At 46.2% G+C, this 19,242-nt stretch overlaps 1 protein-coding gene across 10 annotated transcripts in view; it reads left to right on the forward strand.

Annotated features, from left to right (window-relative positions):
- ZNF592 (zinc finger protein 592) overlaps positions 1 to 16,321 on the forward strand; it is a 41,691-nt gene extending 25,370 nt beyond the window's left edge. For 9 of the 10 annotated variants that reach the window (XM_025049933.1, XM_025049936.1, XM_025049939.1 and 6 more), the window contains 7 exons: positions 3,633 to 3,811; positions 8,951 to 9,127; positions 9,403 to 9,562; positions 9,675 to 9,962; positions 10,187 to 10,299; positions 10,815 to 10,950; positions 12,325 to 16,321. In XM_025049933.1, coding sequence (XP_024905701.1) covers positions 3,633 to 3,811; positions 8,951 to 9,127; positions 9,403 to 9,562; positions 9,675 to 9,962; positions 10,187 to 10,299; positions 10,815 to 10,950; positions 12,325 to 12,843 — 1,572 coding nt within the window. In that variant the 3' untranslated portion in view covers positions 12,844 to 16,321. Of the gene's footprint in view, positions 1 to 3,632; positions 3,812 to 8,950; positions 9,128 to 9,402; positions 9,563 to 9,674; positions 9,963 to 10,186; positions 10,300 to 10,814; positions 10,951 to 11,215; positions 12,301 to 12,324 lie in introns of those variants that run through there. The other variant, XM_025049952.1, reaches the window with a different exon arrangement.
- Positions 16,322 to 19,242: the final 2,921 nt, after the last annotated feature.

Here is a 19,242-nt window from a genome sequence, read left to right on the forward strand (position 1 = left end):
TCTGAGCAGAAGTCTGGATATTGGATCCCAGACTGGCACCCTCTCATCCTGTGTCATTCTCCTCTGGTGAGAGCTGGACAAGGTGGTCCCTGACAGGAAGGGAGGGAGCACCCAGGAGGGCTGTCAGAGTTCTTTCAGCCTAGTTCTAATCCTTCAAAATCTCCTGCTGATAAAAGTAGCCTTTGTGTCTCAGAGAAAAATTAAGGCTTGAGCTCTGAGATCAAAACCTAGCCTTGATGGCTATTGGACTTGGGTTGCTCAAAACAGTACCCTGGCTTCAGGCCATGTCCAAGGCAGGGGGTGGAAGGGTAGGGTGTGGCCCTACTCTAGGGTGGGAGTTGCAGGACAGCACGTTCTGGCCTTTTGTCTTCTTCCCGGGAGCCGCGAGCCGCCCGGAACTGGAGCTGCCTCCCTCTGCAGTGGCTGGATGGTTCCTTCACCTTGCATTCCAAGATGTCAGAACAGAGAGACGATTTCTTCTTGTTCTTAAGCTTTTTATTAACTGTAATGTCATTATGACACCTAACAAAATAACAATTCCTTAATATTTCCTAAAATAAGTCCATATTCAAAATTTCCCATTTTTGTCAAAAGTTGTCTTTTTACAGTTGGGCTTGTTTTGAATTGGGATCCAAACATGGACATACTTTACGTTTGTTAAGTCTTTTAAACTTCTCATCTAGAGCAGTACCTTGTCTCACTCTACCCCATCAGACCCTTTTTTTTTTTATGGCATCGATTTGGGTCATGTGTCCTGAGGATTTTCCAAGATAATTCTGAGTTCAAATGATTGCTTCCGGAGAACTTTCCTGTATAATTTTGAATTTGACTGATTGCTTCCTCACTTAATTAACTTATTCTTCTATATCCCATATTTTATCCGTGCATTAGACATTAGCAATAAAGGCTTGATCAGGTTCAGGGTTGAATAGGGGGAACACTATGTCATTCCTATCCGGTGGCTTCAGGGAGGCCCAGAGTGCTTGATTTTCTGTTTTAGTGATGCTAAACTTCTCAGGGAGTTTAGGTGGTGGCGTTCTTATCTCTTCGTTGTAAAGTCCCTATCTTATCCTAACGGTTGGTTTTAGTATCCATTAGTAATCACTGCCTGAGTCAGTAATTTTATTAGGAGTTGCAAAAGGATGTTTTTCTAATGTAATTACTTATTTTTATTAGCTGGGAATGTGTATGAATTATCTTTCTCTCTTCCATGAGGGCTGTTTGGTTACTCTGTTTTATAGCTTATGTTGGAATATGGGATAAATACATAATTAGTTAAAAGGTTTTATAGTAGTGAGTTGATGCCCTAATAATCTCAAATAGTGTTTTAGGAGTCCCTTTTCTATTATTTTTTAAAATTGTGGTAAACTACACATATCATTTACCATCCTAATTAATTTTTAGCATACAGTTCAGTAGCATTAAATACATTCACATTCTTTTGCATTCGATTTCCAAAACTCTTCATCTCGCAAAACAAACTCTGCACCCGTTCAACAACAGCTCCCATTCTCCCCTCCCCTCAGCCCCTGGCAGCCACTGTTCTACTTCCTGTCTTTATGATTCGACTACCCTAGGTACCTCATATAAGTGGAATCATGCAGTACTTGTCTTTTTGTGACTGGCTTATGTCACGTGGTTTATTCATGTTGTAACGTGTCAGAATTTCTGCCCTTATTAAAGGCTGAATAATATTCTATCGTATGTATAAACCACATTTTGTTTATTCATCTATTGATGGACACTTGGATTGCCTTCCACCTTTTGGGTGTTGTGAATATATACACACAAATTTCAAACTGTCAAAATCAATACAATTTGTAACATTAGGACAACTGCATAAAGATGAAAGTGTTTTTTATAGCTCTTCTTGCCCTGATGTATCACATTAAGGATGTATAGATTGAAATATTATATTTGAAACAGTCATTTGGAGTAATTCTTTTCTCTCCACGGTTAATACATAGTGACTTGACATAGAGTTAGGTTACTTGTTTCTGTTTTGCAATTTTTAGGGAATGCTTTTGTTTATTTAGTTCAATTTCATGTTATTTAAAAATTATGTAAGACATTTCATTCCAAAGTTCAAACTGTAACAAGGAACGCTTAGAGAAGTCTTGCTTCCATCCCTGTCCTTTAGTCCTGCTCTCTCCTTCCCCATAGGTAACCATTTTTATTCAGTTTTGGCTTATCACATAAGCAGGTGTGTGTGTGTGTGTGTGATATTCTTACTTACACAAAAGAGCATGTTCATTTACTGTTTTGCACCTAAAATAATACTTAAAAAAAACTTCATTACGGAATGTCCCAAACACATATAAAAGCAGAAAGAATAGTGTAATGGACGCTTCTTTAACAGTTAGTGACTCATGGCCCATCTTGTTTCATGTATCTTCTTACCTGCCCCTCTCCTCCAATGGATTATTTTTAAACAAATCTCAACATCAGTGCATCTGTAAATTTTTCAGTATACATCTCTGGAAGTTAAGGGTTCCCCTCCAAATATAGACATAATCATCATATCTCAGAATTAATAATTTTTCATTATCAAATCAATATCAAGTGTCAAAGGTCTCAATGTTAACATTGTTAGTGTTCAATATCTCTGGTTGTCTCATTCTTTTTTACACTTGGCTTGCTTGAATCAGGATCCAAATCAGTGCTATGCATTGTAAATGTTGAAAATTTCTCTTAACTCTCTTTTAACCTATAAATTCCCTTTTCTGTCTTTTTTTCCCCCTTGTAATTAGTTTCTGGAAAAAACTGGGTAGTTTGTCCTGTAGAGGCCCCACATTCTGGATTTTGCTGATAAAAGCAGAGGTCCTTCCCTGTCCTCCCAACAACTTTGCCTCTGTGCAGCTTCTCTGACCCTGTCAGGCCACTCAGTGAGCAGTCCAGGTGTCCCCTTATTACTAAGAAGAGCTTCTCTAGATGCAGCGCCAGCTCAGTCAGTCGGTAGCTTTCCCCTCTGGCAGTCTGGGCTCTGCCCATTAGAGCTTCAGTTAGTCTGGCCGTGGACTTGTCTTCCCTTGGTTCTGTCCCGGGGCTGAGAACAAAGGAGCTGCTGCCTATTCCGGCCTTTTCTGTGCGTGTATGTGGTTAGCTGTGGCTCAGGGCACCTCCTCCCCACCAAGAGTGGGCAGACAAAGCTGAGGGAATGGAAACGGGCAAGACGACTCATTCAGTCTACAGCCAGTCAGGGTAGGCTTAGGTCCCCTGTGGAAGTCACTGAGCCATCTTACTGGAGGTGTGGAGTGGGAGCCACCTCTGCTGAGTGAAGAAGAGGCCCTGGTGGGTCTGGCAGTGAAGTGAGGTCTTAGGATTCAAGAAGTGCCTTAGGCGTCTGGAAAGGGAAGGCTGGACCTCTGCTAAACTGGAGGGAAGAAACACAGTTCTAGAGCAGGACTAACTTTTGGGGACACTGTCGGGTGAGAGGTAAAGCTTGCTTGGGTGTAAGTCTCAACACTTTTAACGAGGTCTGGGGTGTCCAAGTATCCTAAGAGAGTTGGAAGAGAGGATGGTTAGGGGAGGGGTTATTCTGACCTGTGTCTTAGGACAGCCAGAGAGCTGTGATTGGAGAGCCTGGGGCCTGCAGCACCTGCATGAACTGCTTTCTTGGTGTTCTTTCCTAGACTTGCCAGGTGTGCCAGATGCTGCTGCCCAACCAGTGCAGTTTCTGTGCCCACCAGCGGATCCACACACACAAGTCCCCTTACTGCTGTCCAGAGTGTGGAGCACTCTGTCGCTCCGCCTACTTCCAGACCCACGTAAAGGAGAATTGCCTGCACTATGCCCGCAAGGTGGGCTACAGGTGGGTGCTGCCTGGCTCGCTGTCCTGTCCTGGGATTGCTCAGTGGCTGGTCCGTCTCCTGGGCCAGAACTTGTTTCAGAATGAGCTTTGGTCTTCAGAGTCCTGGCCTCCAGCTCAGGCAAGCATGTTGATTGGTATGTGGACAGACATTTTTATTTTCTAGAGAACAAGAAGAGAAAGGGGAGAAGAATAAGGAGTTAAAAAAAAATTAAACAGAAAAAATAGCTTTGAAGGGGAAGCTTTGGGGCAGATGAGACTATATAGGACCTTTACTTTGTCAGCTTGGTTTTTAAAATGTATATAAACTTAATTTGCTCACAAATTTACTGTGTTTGGCATATTAAATTGAAAGTACTATTTCAATAATAAATTTCCTACTCACAGCACTTTGAAATGTTCTCAATTTTCATTAACAAATGGAGCTGCAAGACTCTGAAACTTAAAGGGCTCCAGTATCTTCGCGTTGATTAGTTTTTGTTAGTTCGTGAGAAGCAAGTAAAACCAGAGAATGGAAAAAAATGATCAGCCTCAGAGTGAAATCAAGAAAACTCTTATTTTAGACTGAATTTCCTCCATTGTGTCAGACATATATAAGCAAGAAGTCATTTTCTGGAAAAAGAGCAAAATGAGGAGGTGGCTCCCTTCAAAGGCATTGATCTGTAACTTTCACAGTGACCCAGTCAGGGCTCCTGTATTGACTGACCGCATTTGAGAGTTTCTGCATCTTCTCATGTTTTACTTTATCACTTTCACTCATGAAACTTATTTTGCTCAAGTTTAGTAAGATTTTCTTTTCTTTGGTATTTAAAAAAATACATATGAATTTAGTTAATTTAATAAACCTTTTCTGAGTCTTATTATTGTGTTTAGCATTGTGCCAGACACTCAAGATACAATGATTAAGACACAGCCCCTATCCTCAACAGGGTTCCAGGCTGGTAGGTTCCGTGTGCACAGTAATCCCGTAGTGGAGGAATGGTCAGCAAAACTCCACAGAGAATTTAGGAGATTTTTAGGCAGAAGAAAGAGGAAGAAGATACCTGGCAAGGGAATGGGCGGGGATACTTGCACACCTGAAAGGAGTTACAGGAAGATCAGCATCTCTGTAGAGGTGGGTCAGGACGGTGTGGGGACTGGTGAGAATTGAGTTGGTAGAAGGCAGACCTACTTCTTGTCAGACATTTGGTCTTTATCCAGTGGACGGTGAGGAGCTACAGAAAGATTTGCAGCAGGGGAGTGATCTGGCTAGATCTGTTTCTGGGAAGCTGACACATACATTAGGGAAGGAAGAGACTAGAGACTGGTTGAGAGGTAAGTGTGACAGCTCAACCATGGCCATAGGGATGGAGAGAAGGTAGATTTGAGAGAGACACTAGAAGTAGAAGCATTAAGGCTTGATAGCTTATAGATGGGGGTGAGGATGGAGAGGGGTTAGTGATGACTCCCAGGTTTCTTTCTTGATGTGAACATGTCCAAGTATAGACTAATTTCTTTGCATGTTAGGAGAATGGAGAATCCAAAATGCATGAGAAATGAAACAACCAGACACGGGCTTGTACAAAGCCCTTGCCATCATATTTCAGAAGAGCAGAGGTTGGCAGCATCCCAGGCTACATTTTTAAACCAAAAACACCTGATGTGTGTTTTTACAGTATTCTATAACATTTGAAAATATCTTTTAAACTTTGACTTAAGTGTGTACTGCTTATTCCAAGATCTAAACCAAACCAACAGAAATGCAATCAACACTTAAGATTTTTATCTTTGAATCTTGAATCTAAGAAATTTCCAATAGCACAGATGGATTAATAGCAATTTTTTTGCCTTCTAATTTTATTTTCTTTTGTATGAGTAAAAAGAAACACTATCTCAAAAGCAATTCAGTTTATCAAGCCTTTTTATAAGGAATGTCAGCGAAAAATGTGATTCAGCTGTAGAGGGATTACTGAAGATAATTGACATTAAAATCATCAATGACCTGTGATTGAACTCTGAAGGCATACATTCTAGTACAATATTCATGACACTTAAGATTTAAACTATTAAAGTCTTTGTAAGTAACAGCTTTATTCAGATATAAGTCACATACCATGGAATTCACCCATTTAAGGTATATAGTCTGGTGGTTTTAGTACATTCAGAGTTGTGCAGTCAGTCGCCACAATCAGTTTTAGAGCATTTTCATCACTCCCCCAAAAACTATACTAACAGTCTTCCCATGCACCCAGTCCATAAATAACCACTGATTTGCCGTATCATAGATTTGTCTCTTTTGGACATTTCATATAAATGGAATTATACTCTTAGCGTAATATTTTCAAGATTTATCTTTGTAATGAACGTTTCATTCCTTTCATGGCTGAATGATGACCTGTTGTATGTATACACCACACATTGTTTATCTATCCATCTGTTGATGGGCATGTTTTGGTTATTATGAGTCAGGCTGCTAATGAGCATTCATGTACAAGTTATTGTATGGATGTATGTTTTCAGTTCTTGTAGATATGCACCTAAGGGTAGAAGAGCTGGGGCATCTGGTGACTTGGACTTTTTGCAGAACTGCCAGACTGTTTTCCAGAGTGGTTGTACCGTGTTTACATCCTGCCAGCAGCACATGAGGGTTTTGAGTTCTCTGCATCCTCACCAACAGTTGTTATGTCTGACTTTTGATTATAGCCATCCTTGTGGGTGTAGTCGGTATCTCATTATGGGTTGGATTTGCTTTTCTCTGATGGCTTATGGCATTGCACATCGTTTCATGTGCTGTTTGTATATTTGTATATCTTTCTTGGAGAAATGTCTGTTTAGATCCTTTGCCTATTTTAAAATTGGGTTATTTGTTATCTTCTTATGAGTTGTAGGAGTTCTTTATATATTCTGGGTACAAGTCCCTTGTTAGATACATGATTTGCAAATATTTTTTCCCATTCCGTAGGTATTAATAGTTTTTAATGAACTCTCAAAAGGCACCTATGTTCCTGTTTATTGAGCTCTACTACAGTTTTACAGTGTTACTTCATTTTATATTATTATTGCTTTTTCTTGAAGACAATGTAAAAAGCCTATATATTCTATGTGTATGTATTTTATGTAAGGTGTATATATGTTATATATATGTATATTTAGAATTCTACAAATTATCTTGCTTTTTGTTGATAATTTAGAATGGCCAATGATGTCATAAGTGAGTAAGTTTAGACTTTTTTTATTCATTATTTTCTTATTATTTGTGATTATTAGCAAAACTAAAAATTTTACTGCTCTTTATCTTTTCTAAAACCACGTATTTCATAGCATATGATTCTATAATTGTTTGTTTTCTCTTTAAAAATTAGTAAAGAGTTGTCATGGGGTTGGATCTCTGCATACTTTTCCTCAGTTTGTGAGCCCTGCCCAGTTCAGTCCCTCACCAAGGCCTCTTGGCATGTATTCTTTTACCCCTTCATGTTTTACTTTCAGTGAGGTTTCTTTGAAGAGTGGGTAAATAGGATGGATTTTTAGTTACATTTTTGAAGAACATATTTATATTGTTTCTGTAGGAGTTTGGGCACACTGCACAAATAAGGCCACGTAAGAGATTCCTTCCACATATCAGGCATGCTTGTCCACTTTGGATGAATTTGGAAATATATGGATTTTTTTTCCTCCTTTTGGTACCTTGTGGTATGGAAGTACTTCTATGTGCTTAAGTTGGTCACTATTTTGTTTAGCAGGAGAGAAAAGAAAATGTACGTCAGTAGTTTGTATAGAAACTCCAAAGCATTGGAATTCATTGCAAATAGCTTTCTGGTTCTGTGAGCTAGTAAGTTTGCAAAGGTGATTCTTTGCCCCTGCTCCTACCCCCAACCCCACCCAACATACGCATGCATGCACACATGCACGCGCACGCACACACGCATGGAATAAAGACAAAAGGTTGGTCAGGATTCTGTGATGATTTATGAGGACTGAAAATGGGCTAATGTAGTGTGTTGAAGAGAAGTATTTGGGAGTCGAAGAATCCTTAAGTGAAGGCATGTCCTTTCTTTTAGTAAAGCAGCAGCCTGTCTTCTAGAGCCTACTAGGTATCCAGTTGATGGGCAAGCAATATTGCAACAAAAGGGAAATCAAAGATGTTTGCTGGTGTAGAGGAGACCTCTGGGCAGGAAGGACTGAACACATGAGGGGTCTGGGAACCTGAGTGGATGCAGGTTGGCAAGGGGAAGGCCACATACTGGAGAAAGGAAAGGCAGTGTTTATAAAGAGATTGTGAAGTTGGAAGGAGAGTCCAACATGGCCTCAGTTTCAGAAAAATGGTTTCATACAGTTCGTACATTATGAAACGATATATGCACTCAATGAAGCTCAGAAAATATGAATGGGTAGGGAGAAACAGATAAAGAGTTACCCGTGGGCCCAGCAAGGAACCAGCACAGCACTCTGAGCTGCGTGGTCGGGAGTGGTGCCGGCCACGTGTGGCCAGTGAGCACTTGAAGTGTGGCCAGTGTGACTGGCCATTTTATTTTGTTAATTTAAATTTAAATAGCAACACGGACAGTACATTGTAGAACATTTCCGTCATCACGGCAAGTACCCCTGGACAATGCTGCGCTAGAGTATTTCTTCATGAGCTTTGGGCTCTTTGTTTCATTGTGGTGGTTATGGGGAGTGCAGCATTTCCTGACTATTTTTTATTCAGTGGCCATCCCTGCTTGTTCAGTACCAGCCTGTGGGAAGGCACAGGCTGTCTGCAGCCTCCTTCTGCAATTCCTCTTAGACCCCTGCAGCTGTATCACATTTTAATGGATATTGTTTATGTCATTTTTGGGCCACTCCCCTCCCTGTCCACTCCCACAAACTTCTCTTAGCTGGGCTCACATTTTCGGTTTGCAGAAGAGAATCCTCTGGTTGGGGAGGGGAGGGTTTCTCTCCTCCCTTCTCTACCAGGCGTGGCCTTGGGCTTGAGGGGCGCTGGGTGACAACATTGTGCCAAATGGCAGCTGGCAGGCTCTCAGGATGTACAAGTGGAGGATGGAAGACCGTGTGCTCGAAGGAGGGGCTCTGAGACACCTGTGTTCCTGCCCTCCATCCCTCCTTTCGCAACGCCATTTCTGGGTCTGACACTGCCCCCTCCACACTTACACCTCTGCCCTCCAGGTGCATCCACTGTGGGGTCGTCCACCTGACCTTGGCCTTGCTGAAAAGCCACATCCAGGAGCGACACTGCCAGGTTTTCCACAAATGTGCTTTCTGCCCCATGGCCTTCAAGACCGCCAGCAGCACCGCGGACCACAGCGCCACCCAGCACCCCACCCAGCCCCACAGACCCTCCCAGTGAGTGCAGCTCCAGGGCCAGCAGGCCTGTGGGCGGAGCCGAGTGGCTTGGATGCTGTAAGGGGAGGTAGTGGAATGTACTAGGAGCTGGGGCTAGTGGCAGAGTTGCCTGGAGTCCACCAAAGACATCTTGAGGCTGAGGAGTATCCATGTTGGCTCAGAGTAGTGCTTTCCCGAATCTGACCCTGGTTCAGAGAGAGTGGAGATGGGGTGGGGACTGTGTGGTTCTGCCCGCGGAGCCTTGGCCACCTCACGCCCTGGGGCTTGTCTCACAGGCTCATGTATAAGTGCTCCTGCGAAATGGTCTTCAACAAGAAGAGGCACATTCAGCAGCACTTTTACCAGAATGCCAGCAAGGCCCAGGTGGGCGTCTTCAAGTGCCCTGAGTGCCCGCTCTTGTTCCTGCAGAAGCCAGAGCTGATGCAGCACGTCAAGGTGGGATGCCCTAGGGGAGCAGGGCGGGAGGAGGTGGCACGCCTCAGGCCGGGGGTCTGACTCTATGCCTCTTTCCCCTTGCCCAGTCAGTAATCGCTCTCCCCATCCCCAGAGCACCCACGGTGTTCCCCGAAACGTGGACGAGCTGTCAAGCCTCCAGTCTTCAGCGGACACGTCCTCAAGCCGCCCTGGCTCTCGAGTTCCCACTGAGCCCCCAGCCACTCATGTGGCTGCTCGGGGCAGCTCCCTGCCCTCTAGCCGCTGGGGCAGGTCTGAGGCCCATCGCAGGGCTGAGGCCAAGCCCCGGCTGAGAAGCACTGGCTGGACCTGCCAGGAGTGCCAGGAGTGGGTTCCTGATCGGGAGAGCTATGTGTCCCACGTGAAAAAGAGCCATGGTCGGGTAAGTGCGGTCAGGGTCACGGTGCCTTGTCAGGTCCTCTCCGATGAAGCCAGGGCCCCGTTCAGTGTCTGACCCCTTAGGGTTCCTGCTGCTTTGGCCAGGGTGGGTACCACAGATTTTGACGTCTTTGGGGGCATTCTCCTTTTGGCTCATGTTATCTGAGAAGAAAGGCCCCCAGAACCATCTTATGGTTCTGATGCTTTGCTTTCCGTGACTGCCTGTAGACGCTGAAGCGGTACCCATGTCGGCAGTGTGAACAGTCCTTCCACACCCCCAGCAGCCTGCGCAAACACATCCGCAACAACCACGACACAGTCAAGAAAGTCTACACTTGCGGGTAAGTCTCCAGAAGTGGGAGCCAAGGGACCCGAGATCCAAGAAGACTGTCCATGGCACCTCAGGGCTTTTCTCTGCTATGAGATCAGGGATCAAAGGCAACAGATAAGCAGTGATGCGACTGTGGGCCTTGTTGGGCCAAGAGGCTTCAGTACCGTCTGCTTGTGCTTTAGGACAAACCCTGGCCTCCTTCATGCTGACCACCAGCCAGCACTTGGGTCTCTGGGCAGTGCTGTCCGGGAGTGGAGAGTGAGATCGTGTCTGAGGGGCAGCACAAATATTCTGATTTGCTGTTGTCTGCTACTTTGGCTGGCTTGCTGGCTAGATTTTCTAGGGAGTACCTAGCACTCCCCAACCAACCTAGGGACCACCCAGCCCACTCTCTGTCTGCTTCAGACTCTTTCTCCCCTGGAGCCAGGAGCGGCTCCTACTTCTGCCTGCCTGCCAGACCCGCCTGGCTCCACTGGGCTCCACAGGCTGTCGTCTCACACAGTGTCTTTGGCTGTCCTTTCGCAGGTATTGCACAGAGGACTGCCCCAGCTTTCCTCGGCCCTCTCTTCTGGAGAGTCACATCAGCCTTATGCATGGTATCAGAAACCCTGATTTGAGCCAGACGTCCAAAGTCAGACCTCCGGGTGGACATTCCCCTCAGGTGAGTGTAGGGTCCCTGCACACCGCAGCAGCTTGCTTGGTGAGGCCTGGAGCTGGAGAGGCACTGGGAAGGCCACGGGGTGCTCACTTGTCATTATGGCTATGCCACAACAGCAGGGACAACTTCCCTCAATGGGAGTCACTGTTGAGCTCTGCGTGACCCATCTGAGACTGCATACAAGTAAAGGATAGGGAGAAAGATCCATGAGGCAGCCCATTGGCCTCTTGTTTCTGCTGTTTTCCTGTCACTGTGATCCCTTCCTTAGGAGTGTGCCGTGCTTTGTGACATGGGAGAGCATTTACACGCACCAGCCTGCTTCTGCCTTACTGCAGTCCTCAGAGTGGGTGGGTGGGACTGACTGTCGGGTGACGATGGCCGTGCTTGGCTGCCCCCACCCACTAGGTATGGGAGAGGCCAGGCCCTAACTCTTGTTCTCCTGGACCCTTGTGCTATGACCTCATCCTGTACCTGCCACGCCCATGCCCATTCCCGGTGAACTTTGGGAACAGCCGGAGTTTCCTCCTCACTGTAGGCTCTTCCGTGCCATGGTAGGGGTTGCTCTTCAGAGGGGCCCTGCCTGCCTGGGGAAGTCTGAGAGCTCCTGGAGTTCCAGGACATTCTTTCTTGGCTGTTCAGGGAAAGGTGCTAGTCAGCAAAGGCCCTTTCACACAAGCAAGTGGAGTGTCAGTTGACGTTTTGGCACCATCTGTCTGCGATTAAAATGCACACACTCCTGCCCCTCCAAATGCATACACCATTCAGTCCAGCAAGTCTGCCTCTCGGATTTATCTGTCAGATATCTTTGGCCTTGGGCACAAAGAAGTGTGTTCAAGGATGTTCACTGTGTGCTTGACAAAGATGGAACTCAGTTGGCCGCCAGTTGGCACTGTGCCCCCCTCACCCCCGGTGGGTTTGTGTGCCGCTGTTAGGATAACGGAGCCTCTGTATAAGCTCTCACGGAGACACGCGCCAATCCATGTGAACTGAAGAGCAGGGCGAAGAACAATGTGCACGCAACGCTACCATTCTGTGAAAGAGCTGTCTTATTTGCGTATGTGTGTAGAGTATCTCTTGGAGGAGCCACAGAGCTGGTGACACGGTGCTCTCTGGAGTTCAGGCCTGGGAGTGGGCAGGAGGATGTAATCTCCATGCCCTTCTTATGTCTTTGGAATGTGGTACCATAAGCACATGCTGCATTAAAAAAAGCAAACAAAAAAACCCCAAACCAACCAAAGCTAAGCCAGCGTTCAGGGCCGAGGTGACCCTGGCCTGGGTGGAAAGTCTGCGAGGCCTTGGGCTGCACTGGTCATGTCTGGGGGATCCTGTCTCAGGCTTGGCTTGGCCTGGACTTGGCTCACGCTGTGTCCCCTTCAGGTGAATCATCTGAAGAGACGGGTCAGCGGGGCGGCGGACGCTCCCGGCACCAGCAACGGCGCGACCGTCTCCTCCACCAAGAGGCACAAGTCGCTTTTCCAGTGTGCAAAATGCAGCTTTGCCACAGACTCGGGGCTCGAGTTTCAGAGCCACATACCTCAGCACCGGGTGGACAGCTCCACCGCCCAGTGTCTCCTCTGCGGCTTGTGCTACACCTCCGCCGGCTCCCTCAGCCGCCACCTCTTCATCGTCCACAAGGTGAGAGACCAGGAGGAGGAGGAGGAGGTGGCAGAGGCGGCAGTGGAGGCGGCGGAGCCAGAGGAGGGCTCCGGGGAGGAAGTGTCCACAGAGACCAGGGAGAACGGACTGGAGGAATGTGCCGGCGAGCCGTTGGCGGGGGACCCAGAGGCCAGGAGGTCACCGGGCCCGGCCCCCGAGGAGGACGGTGCCCAAGATGCTCAGAGTCAACCACAGGCCTCTCAGGACCAGGACGGCCACTCACTGTCCCCTCAGGTGTGACCCGAGGCTTGGCAGTGTGTGCGGTCGGGTGGTGCCGTGGCACCCTCCACCTGCCGTGTGGACAGTGCGAAACAAACGGCTCTGCCGGCGTGAACGTGGCAGGCTGTGCCCTGGAGCAGTGTCTGCCCCGAGCTGTGAGGTGCTGGGTGTGCCCCAGCTCCAGGAGATGTGGGGTCACCCAGGACCTCACAGATCTGAATTTACTTCTGTTATTTATGGCTTTTTGCTGCTTCTCAGTACCCCAACTCTTGTCTGTGTTCTTCAAACCCCAGGCTGCATCAGTGGCCCAACCCCAGTGCTGTCCACTCCGCGTGAAAGTCCTCCGGGAGGTTCCCACCTGCTGCTCTCAGCCAGGGGGCTCCTCCCGGCTCTGGGCCTACAGGTGGCCTGAGAAGAGGGATGAGGGGGCCTGACACAGAGTGTTTGGGGGAGCGCTGCCCAGCCTGGCCTGGCAAGAGCCTTGGTCAACTTGCTCTTCCCTCCCATCCACTCTGATTTTTCCCCACCAAAATGTTCCTGGAGAATGTATCACCCCCGCTCGTCCTATCTGTGTGGGTGGGAGGAACTTCTACAGCACGTCTGTTTGGAACCCGGGAGAGAGGAAATGCGGCCCAGGTAGGCAGGCGCTGGGAGGCAGACCCTTCAGAAGGAGTGTGTGTCCTTATACTGTGGCTGTCCCGCCTTTCCGGACAAGTGGGGTTTGGGACACAGATGTTGGGGTATTTGTATTCTTGCTCCTGTGCCATTAGAGAGGCTGCTGCCCCAGGCAGGCCAGCCCCTCCTCCTCTTGGCTACACTCATGTTGCTCAGACTATATTTCAAATAAAAAATTCTTCTTACCATGCAGGTGGGCTCTTGTATTCCTCTTCAAGTGAGCCTGGCCCCACTCTGCTCCACCCAAAGGGTCTTTCCCAGATGCCCCTTGTTTTCCCATCTCTGAGGGAGGGCAGTGTTTCTACTGTTCACGGAAGGCCCACTCTAGATTCTGGAGCTATGGTTAGGAAACCAGGAGCCTGGTTCTGCTTGATTCTCTAGAGACCTTCTGAAAGGGGAAGGGGAGGGTCTTAATGCTGGTCAAGAATCACCTCCAAGGTCTCCCCTGGGCCGGCAGCATCGGCTATAGGACCTATTGAAATTTTCTGGGCACTACCATCTCTCTTCCAAATGGATTTTCAACTTGAGAGAACCCTTTACTGGTAGGGCTGGTGGGGAGGGATAGAGGGAGGAATTTTGTAATTTTCTTACAGTGTTCAAGGTCTCGGTATCGCCACTGTCACAGGGGACCTGGATGTGTGAGAATAAGGATTAGATATGTGAGGCTGGACTGTTTTTTCACTGATGGCAGAGTTAGGGCCTGACTCAGCACAAGGAGCAGGAGGTGTGTGTGGAGTGTCTTCTGACCTGTGACCTGAGTGGCTGCCGCAGCCTTGCCTGGGTGAAATGTGGGATGTGGGACCGGGCCTGGCAGGATCTAGTGTAGCAAAAAGAAGTGGGTCCTGGCAGAGTTCTTAGAGGTGATCTTTCAAGGGAAGCATTGCATATTAGTTACAAATTATTAAGTCAGGTAAATATGCTGACCTTTTCACAATTGAAAACAAAACCATTTGCTTCCTCTATTAGATGCCCCATTTTTAGTGGAAGTGCTAATGCTGTTGGGAGAGGTTAGCACCTGCCTCAGTTTTGGAGAGAGTCTGCTGTTTAATGACTGCTATGCCTGGCAAGGTCACCGTGTCCCTGCTTGCCAAGGGGGCAGTGAAGGCAAGATCGGTCTGATTCAGGCTGCCTGCAGAGCCAGAGCTACCCCAACTGCACTGTCATCCCTTTCCTATTCCAGTTGCAGGGTGCCCACCCTGTACCCCGGGTCCATTCACAGGAGTTATAGGGGGCTGATAGAAGAGTTTGAAATGGATGGCTGAATCTCTTCCTGCCCAGAAACAGTGCTGGCTGGAGGTAGAGACAGGAGGTGGTCAAATCACAGGTTTTGGCCCCAGATCCGTCTCTCCTTCCTGGGAATAGCGTGGAGTGGAAAGAATGCAGAGAAACCTGGGTCACAGCCTGGGGTCTGCCCTTAACCAGCTCTTAACAAAGCCTCTGCCTTCACCGGCTCCTCCCCTGCAAAGCAGAGCTAGCCATTCCCATCCAGCTTGCTTCTCTGGCTTTTGTGAAATGGTGAGTGTGGAAACACTTTCTAGTTTATGAAATTATATTAAAGTGAGGGATTCTTGATGTGACTTCAGGACGCGGAGTGTGGAGTGTACCTCTCCTGCCATTCAGACTTGGATGCTGATGGTCAGTTACAGTTGGTCCAGGACACCTCCATTATTTAGTGAACATGATGACAATAGAATGTTAAGCCCTGCTCCTGTGCCCATCATCTTGCTAAATACTTTCTAGTGATTCTTATTTAGTCCTCACAATGATCTCATAGTTATTCTCTGTTTAATAGAGAAGAAAACTGAGGCTCAGAGAGGTTAAGTAACTTGCTGGGCCACCTATAAGTGTGATGGTGCTGAGTCAAGACTGGTTCTAAAGTCCATGACATCAACCACTGTGCTATGGCCGGTTGCCAGTTTGTCAGCAGTTTGCAGCCATCTAGACATCCGCTTTCCTACTTCCTCCACAGTTGGCGTTCCAGGTTCTCTTTGGAGTCAGTTTGTACCTTGTCACCCCAAGGAGGGCCCTGCGCATCACATTTGCTTGTGACGAAAGCACATGCGGTGTCTCTATGAACTTTGATTCTCATTGGGATTTAACTTGCATTTGAAGACCATTTTGGGGGGGCCATCCCAGAAAAGGTTACCCAGCCTCACAGGGAACATTGTTCCCTCAGGGTCCAATATCTTTTGATCTTTTCTTTTTTTAAGGTGTTTTTTAATGGTTGCGCTATCATTTGTTATCAGAAAAAGCTTGCTGTAACAGGCACTTATCTGCACATTAGCTGGAGTGCTCTCCTGATCAAGTTAAACAGATAAAATTCCCACCCTCCTAGAAACTATGCTGAGGCTTGACAAATGACTAGTATTTATTTTCCAACTGCTTTATCTCTGTAAAATGATATGCTGAGTTACTATAAGCTAATTGAGTGTGTAGAAAGAACTGTTCCCTTATGTAAACAGTCTGGGTTTTGAAAATATAACACTAGTGGCTCAGCAAGTTCAACACACTTTACCTTCCCTGAGACTGAGGACTCTCCCCACATCCCCTGCCCTGTTCGCCACTGCACATTCAGCACTGAGCACACCTTATTTTACTTGTTTAAAAAAATTTTTTTTTAATTAGTACATTATGTGATAAGACATCCAAACAATACAAGAGTATACAATGAAAAGTAAGCTTCCTGATGGAGGTCAGCCTGTCCTCTCTCCAGAGTTAATTGCTGTTATCTATATCTTGTGTATTCTTTCTGAATAATTCTATGCATTTACACGTTTATAAATATGTATACATATCTATTTTTAATACAAATGGTAGCATTCTATACACAGTGTTCTGAAGCTTGCTTTTTTTCACTTATATAATGGATGTTGTTCCAAGTTCATCCATCAGGCCAGTCTAATTCTTTAAAAGCTCTTAGCACAGTTCTTTGCATTCAACAGTGGTTCAAAGAGTGTTTGAATGAGTGAGTGAATGCATGAATGGAAGAATCTGATTCAACTGGTAGCTACAAAGTTCTCTCAGGGTCTGATCTGAGCAATTCAGTATAGTCTAGATTCTAGACCATACACCCCGCCCACACGTCTTTTCCAAGAGATTCAGGCCATCAGCCATCAACCTTCTCCACCATCTGGCCACAGCCTGAGGGCCTGGGAACCGGGACCCTTGGGCCCCTTTGGAAGAAAGAGCACACTAAGTCATCAGTCCCAAGTATGGCATTTTTTTGAGGTCTCCATTTAAAATTACCTTTTCTTACTAAAAAATGATATAGCCTTATTGGAGCAAATAAAAAATGTATACTTATAATCCTGTTTTACCTTTGCAATTTTTTCATTTTTGCATATCACTTTCCAGTCGTTCAGTTCATAGCTGAATTTATGGTGTATAGTTATGATGACAGTGGTTAACATTGAACGTTTCTATACGACAGAAATTTTTCCAACATTCATTCTCTTATTTAGCCTCATAATGATCCTCTGAGATGGAGACTTCAATTTTCTTTTGGAGGTTCAGAGTGGTTGAGTAATTTCCCTAAAGTCACAGAGCAAATAAGGGGCAGAACTGGTATTCACTCGGGTGTGACTAGCACTGCGCTGCCCTGGATTTTGTACCCCACTTTTTTCTACTTAACATTATGTTTAGACACTTTCACATTTCTCCATAGTCTTTAAATCCTCATTTCCGATAATTATACTCATTTTCAAATCAACATAATTTACCCATTTCCTGTTTATATTTAAATGTGTCATTTCATCAGTGCAGGGAAGAGTGATGAGCATGTAGCTTTTTGCTTCTGCAGAGTTATTCAGTATTTATCTCTACTTTTCTTGACTAAATTCACTGGCAGTGTGATAGAATGACGAAATCAGAAGCTAGGTTCCAGTCTGGGTTCTGTAACTAAGTCATTTGATCCCTCTTGGTTCAGTTCTCAAATCTGTCAAGTGGGGTGGAGGGGAGTGGTTTAAGTCTCTGGGGATCTTGAGCCTGGCTAGATTTTATCTTCTAGTTCTTGTATATGTTTATGTCAAAATGGAAGATACCTTCCCAAAGGCAAGAACCCTTACTGAATTTCCTTTTTTGTTCGTCTTATTTATTTATTTATTAAATAATTATTGACTTTTGGCCTAGATATATCCAAAAGTGGAAACAACCCCTCTTTTTCTGCCCTCTCCTCTCAAGGCAATGTCACTTTTATTTGCATTTATTTATATTTCAGTTTGCATCAGATTTATGCTCTCTCAGAGTTCTAGTTCTTTTATGGTCACATTTTTTTTTGGCTTTTGTCAACCTTTCCAAGTTCAAACTGTTTACTCAATAATTCCCAAACATCTTCAAATCTTTCTGTTACCCAGCTCTCTTTTCAGCAGGGACCTAGATCCAGATGAATTCTTGAGCTAGTTCAGTGTGTCAGGCATTGGCCTTTTAAAATGCTCCATTTTAAAATGATAATAATAATAAATAATAAGATTATTATTTGCAAATTCAAATCGACTTTTTAGTGTGTGAATACTAACAAGTCAACAAATGTGTAGTTGATAGTATGGAAAATGGGGTAAAAGGATATGATAAAGCCATTTAAGTCAATTCTAACTGGGAAAAGCCCTCATCCTAGTGAGTGCTCAAGTGACAGTGGATCAGTAGCACCATCTGGTTTCATGGGTGGGCATGGTATTATATCTCTTTACATAGGATAGTCTAAAATCTACCAGCTCTTCTAGGACGGAATCCCGTAGACTTTGCCTCTGTTTTCTGTGAAAATGGGGGATAGTTGACTATGCCTTTGATGTTTGAAGAGAGGGATTAAGCTGTTCTTAGATCTGGCTTTCCTTAAACTAGGAAGCTCCTTTGTTTCTAGGCCTCCCCTTTCAATGATAGCCCAGGGCCCACTGAATGCACTTCCCATTTCCCTTCGGAATTTTCTACTCCTTAGACCAATTTCCTTAGAGTTTTGCCCTAAGACCCACTGTTTATAGACGGGGCTGAATAGTTCGGGTATCTCAGGAGGAGGGTGGCTTCTGCTTTCTAAAAAGCTCATTGCCTAAGAAGAAGGCTTCCCATTTGTACCCTAGACTGGTTCTGAGAAGGGCTTTGAATTATGATTTTAAATTGGGGCAAAGGAGAAGACAGGTGGGGGTAGTGGGGAGGTGCTGGTAAGGAAAGGGATAGAAAATTGTGTTAGAGCAGCACTTAGACCCTTCCTCTCAGAAACTAATTGGTTTTCCGGGCGGTAGGACTCAGCCCAGTTCCCCCTCGTGTGCTGGGAAACGGAGGCTGAAGACCTAAAGGAGGTTCAGCTACTCCCGAAGTGTTTATTGAGCCCCTAATCTATGCTAGGTAGTGAAGAGGGGGACCCAAGACACATAGCCAGAGGATTTGTGGCCTCCTAGGGACTGAAGTCGCTCACGGAGATGTGTGGGTTTGTCCAAGTGCTGGACCGACAGCCACTGGCAAGGCTAGGGTATGTCGGGCGGTTGCCAGGACGAGGGGCCGGCGCCACGGGACGTAGCCCACGTAGCCCACGTAGCCCACGTAGCCCACGTAGCCCGGGCTCCGCGCGCGTGCTGGGCCCTCCCTGCTGCCCCCGGCCCCTGCGGCCTCTCAAACTTCGCCTCGCACTCACCACGGCGCCTCGGGACTTAGGCACCTTCTGCTTTCCCAAGGCCCAGAGCCTGAGCCGCTACGTCTGCAAAGCCGGCGGGGAGCAGAGCAAGGAGGCGGGCGGGAGCCGCGGTCTCCAAAGAGACG

Source organism: Pteropus alecto, unplaced genomic scaffold (assembly GCF_000325575.1).
Source record: "Pteropus alecto unplaced genomic scaffold, ASM32557v1 scaffold60, whole genome shotgun sequence".
NCBI lineage: Eukaryota > Metazoa > Chordata > Mammalia > Chiroptera > Pteropodidae > Pteropus > Pteropus alecto.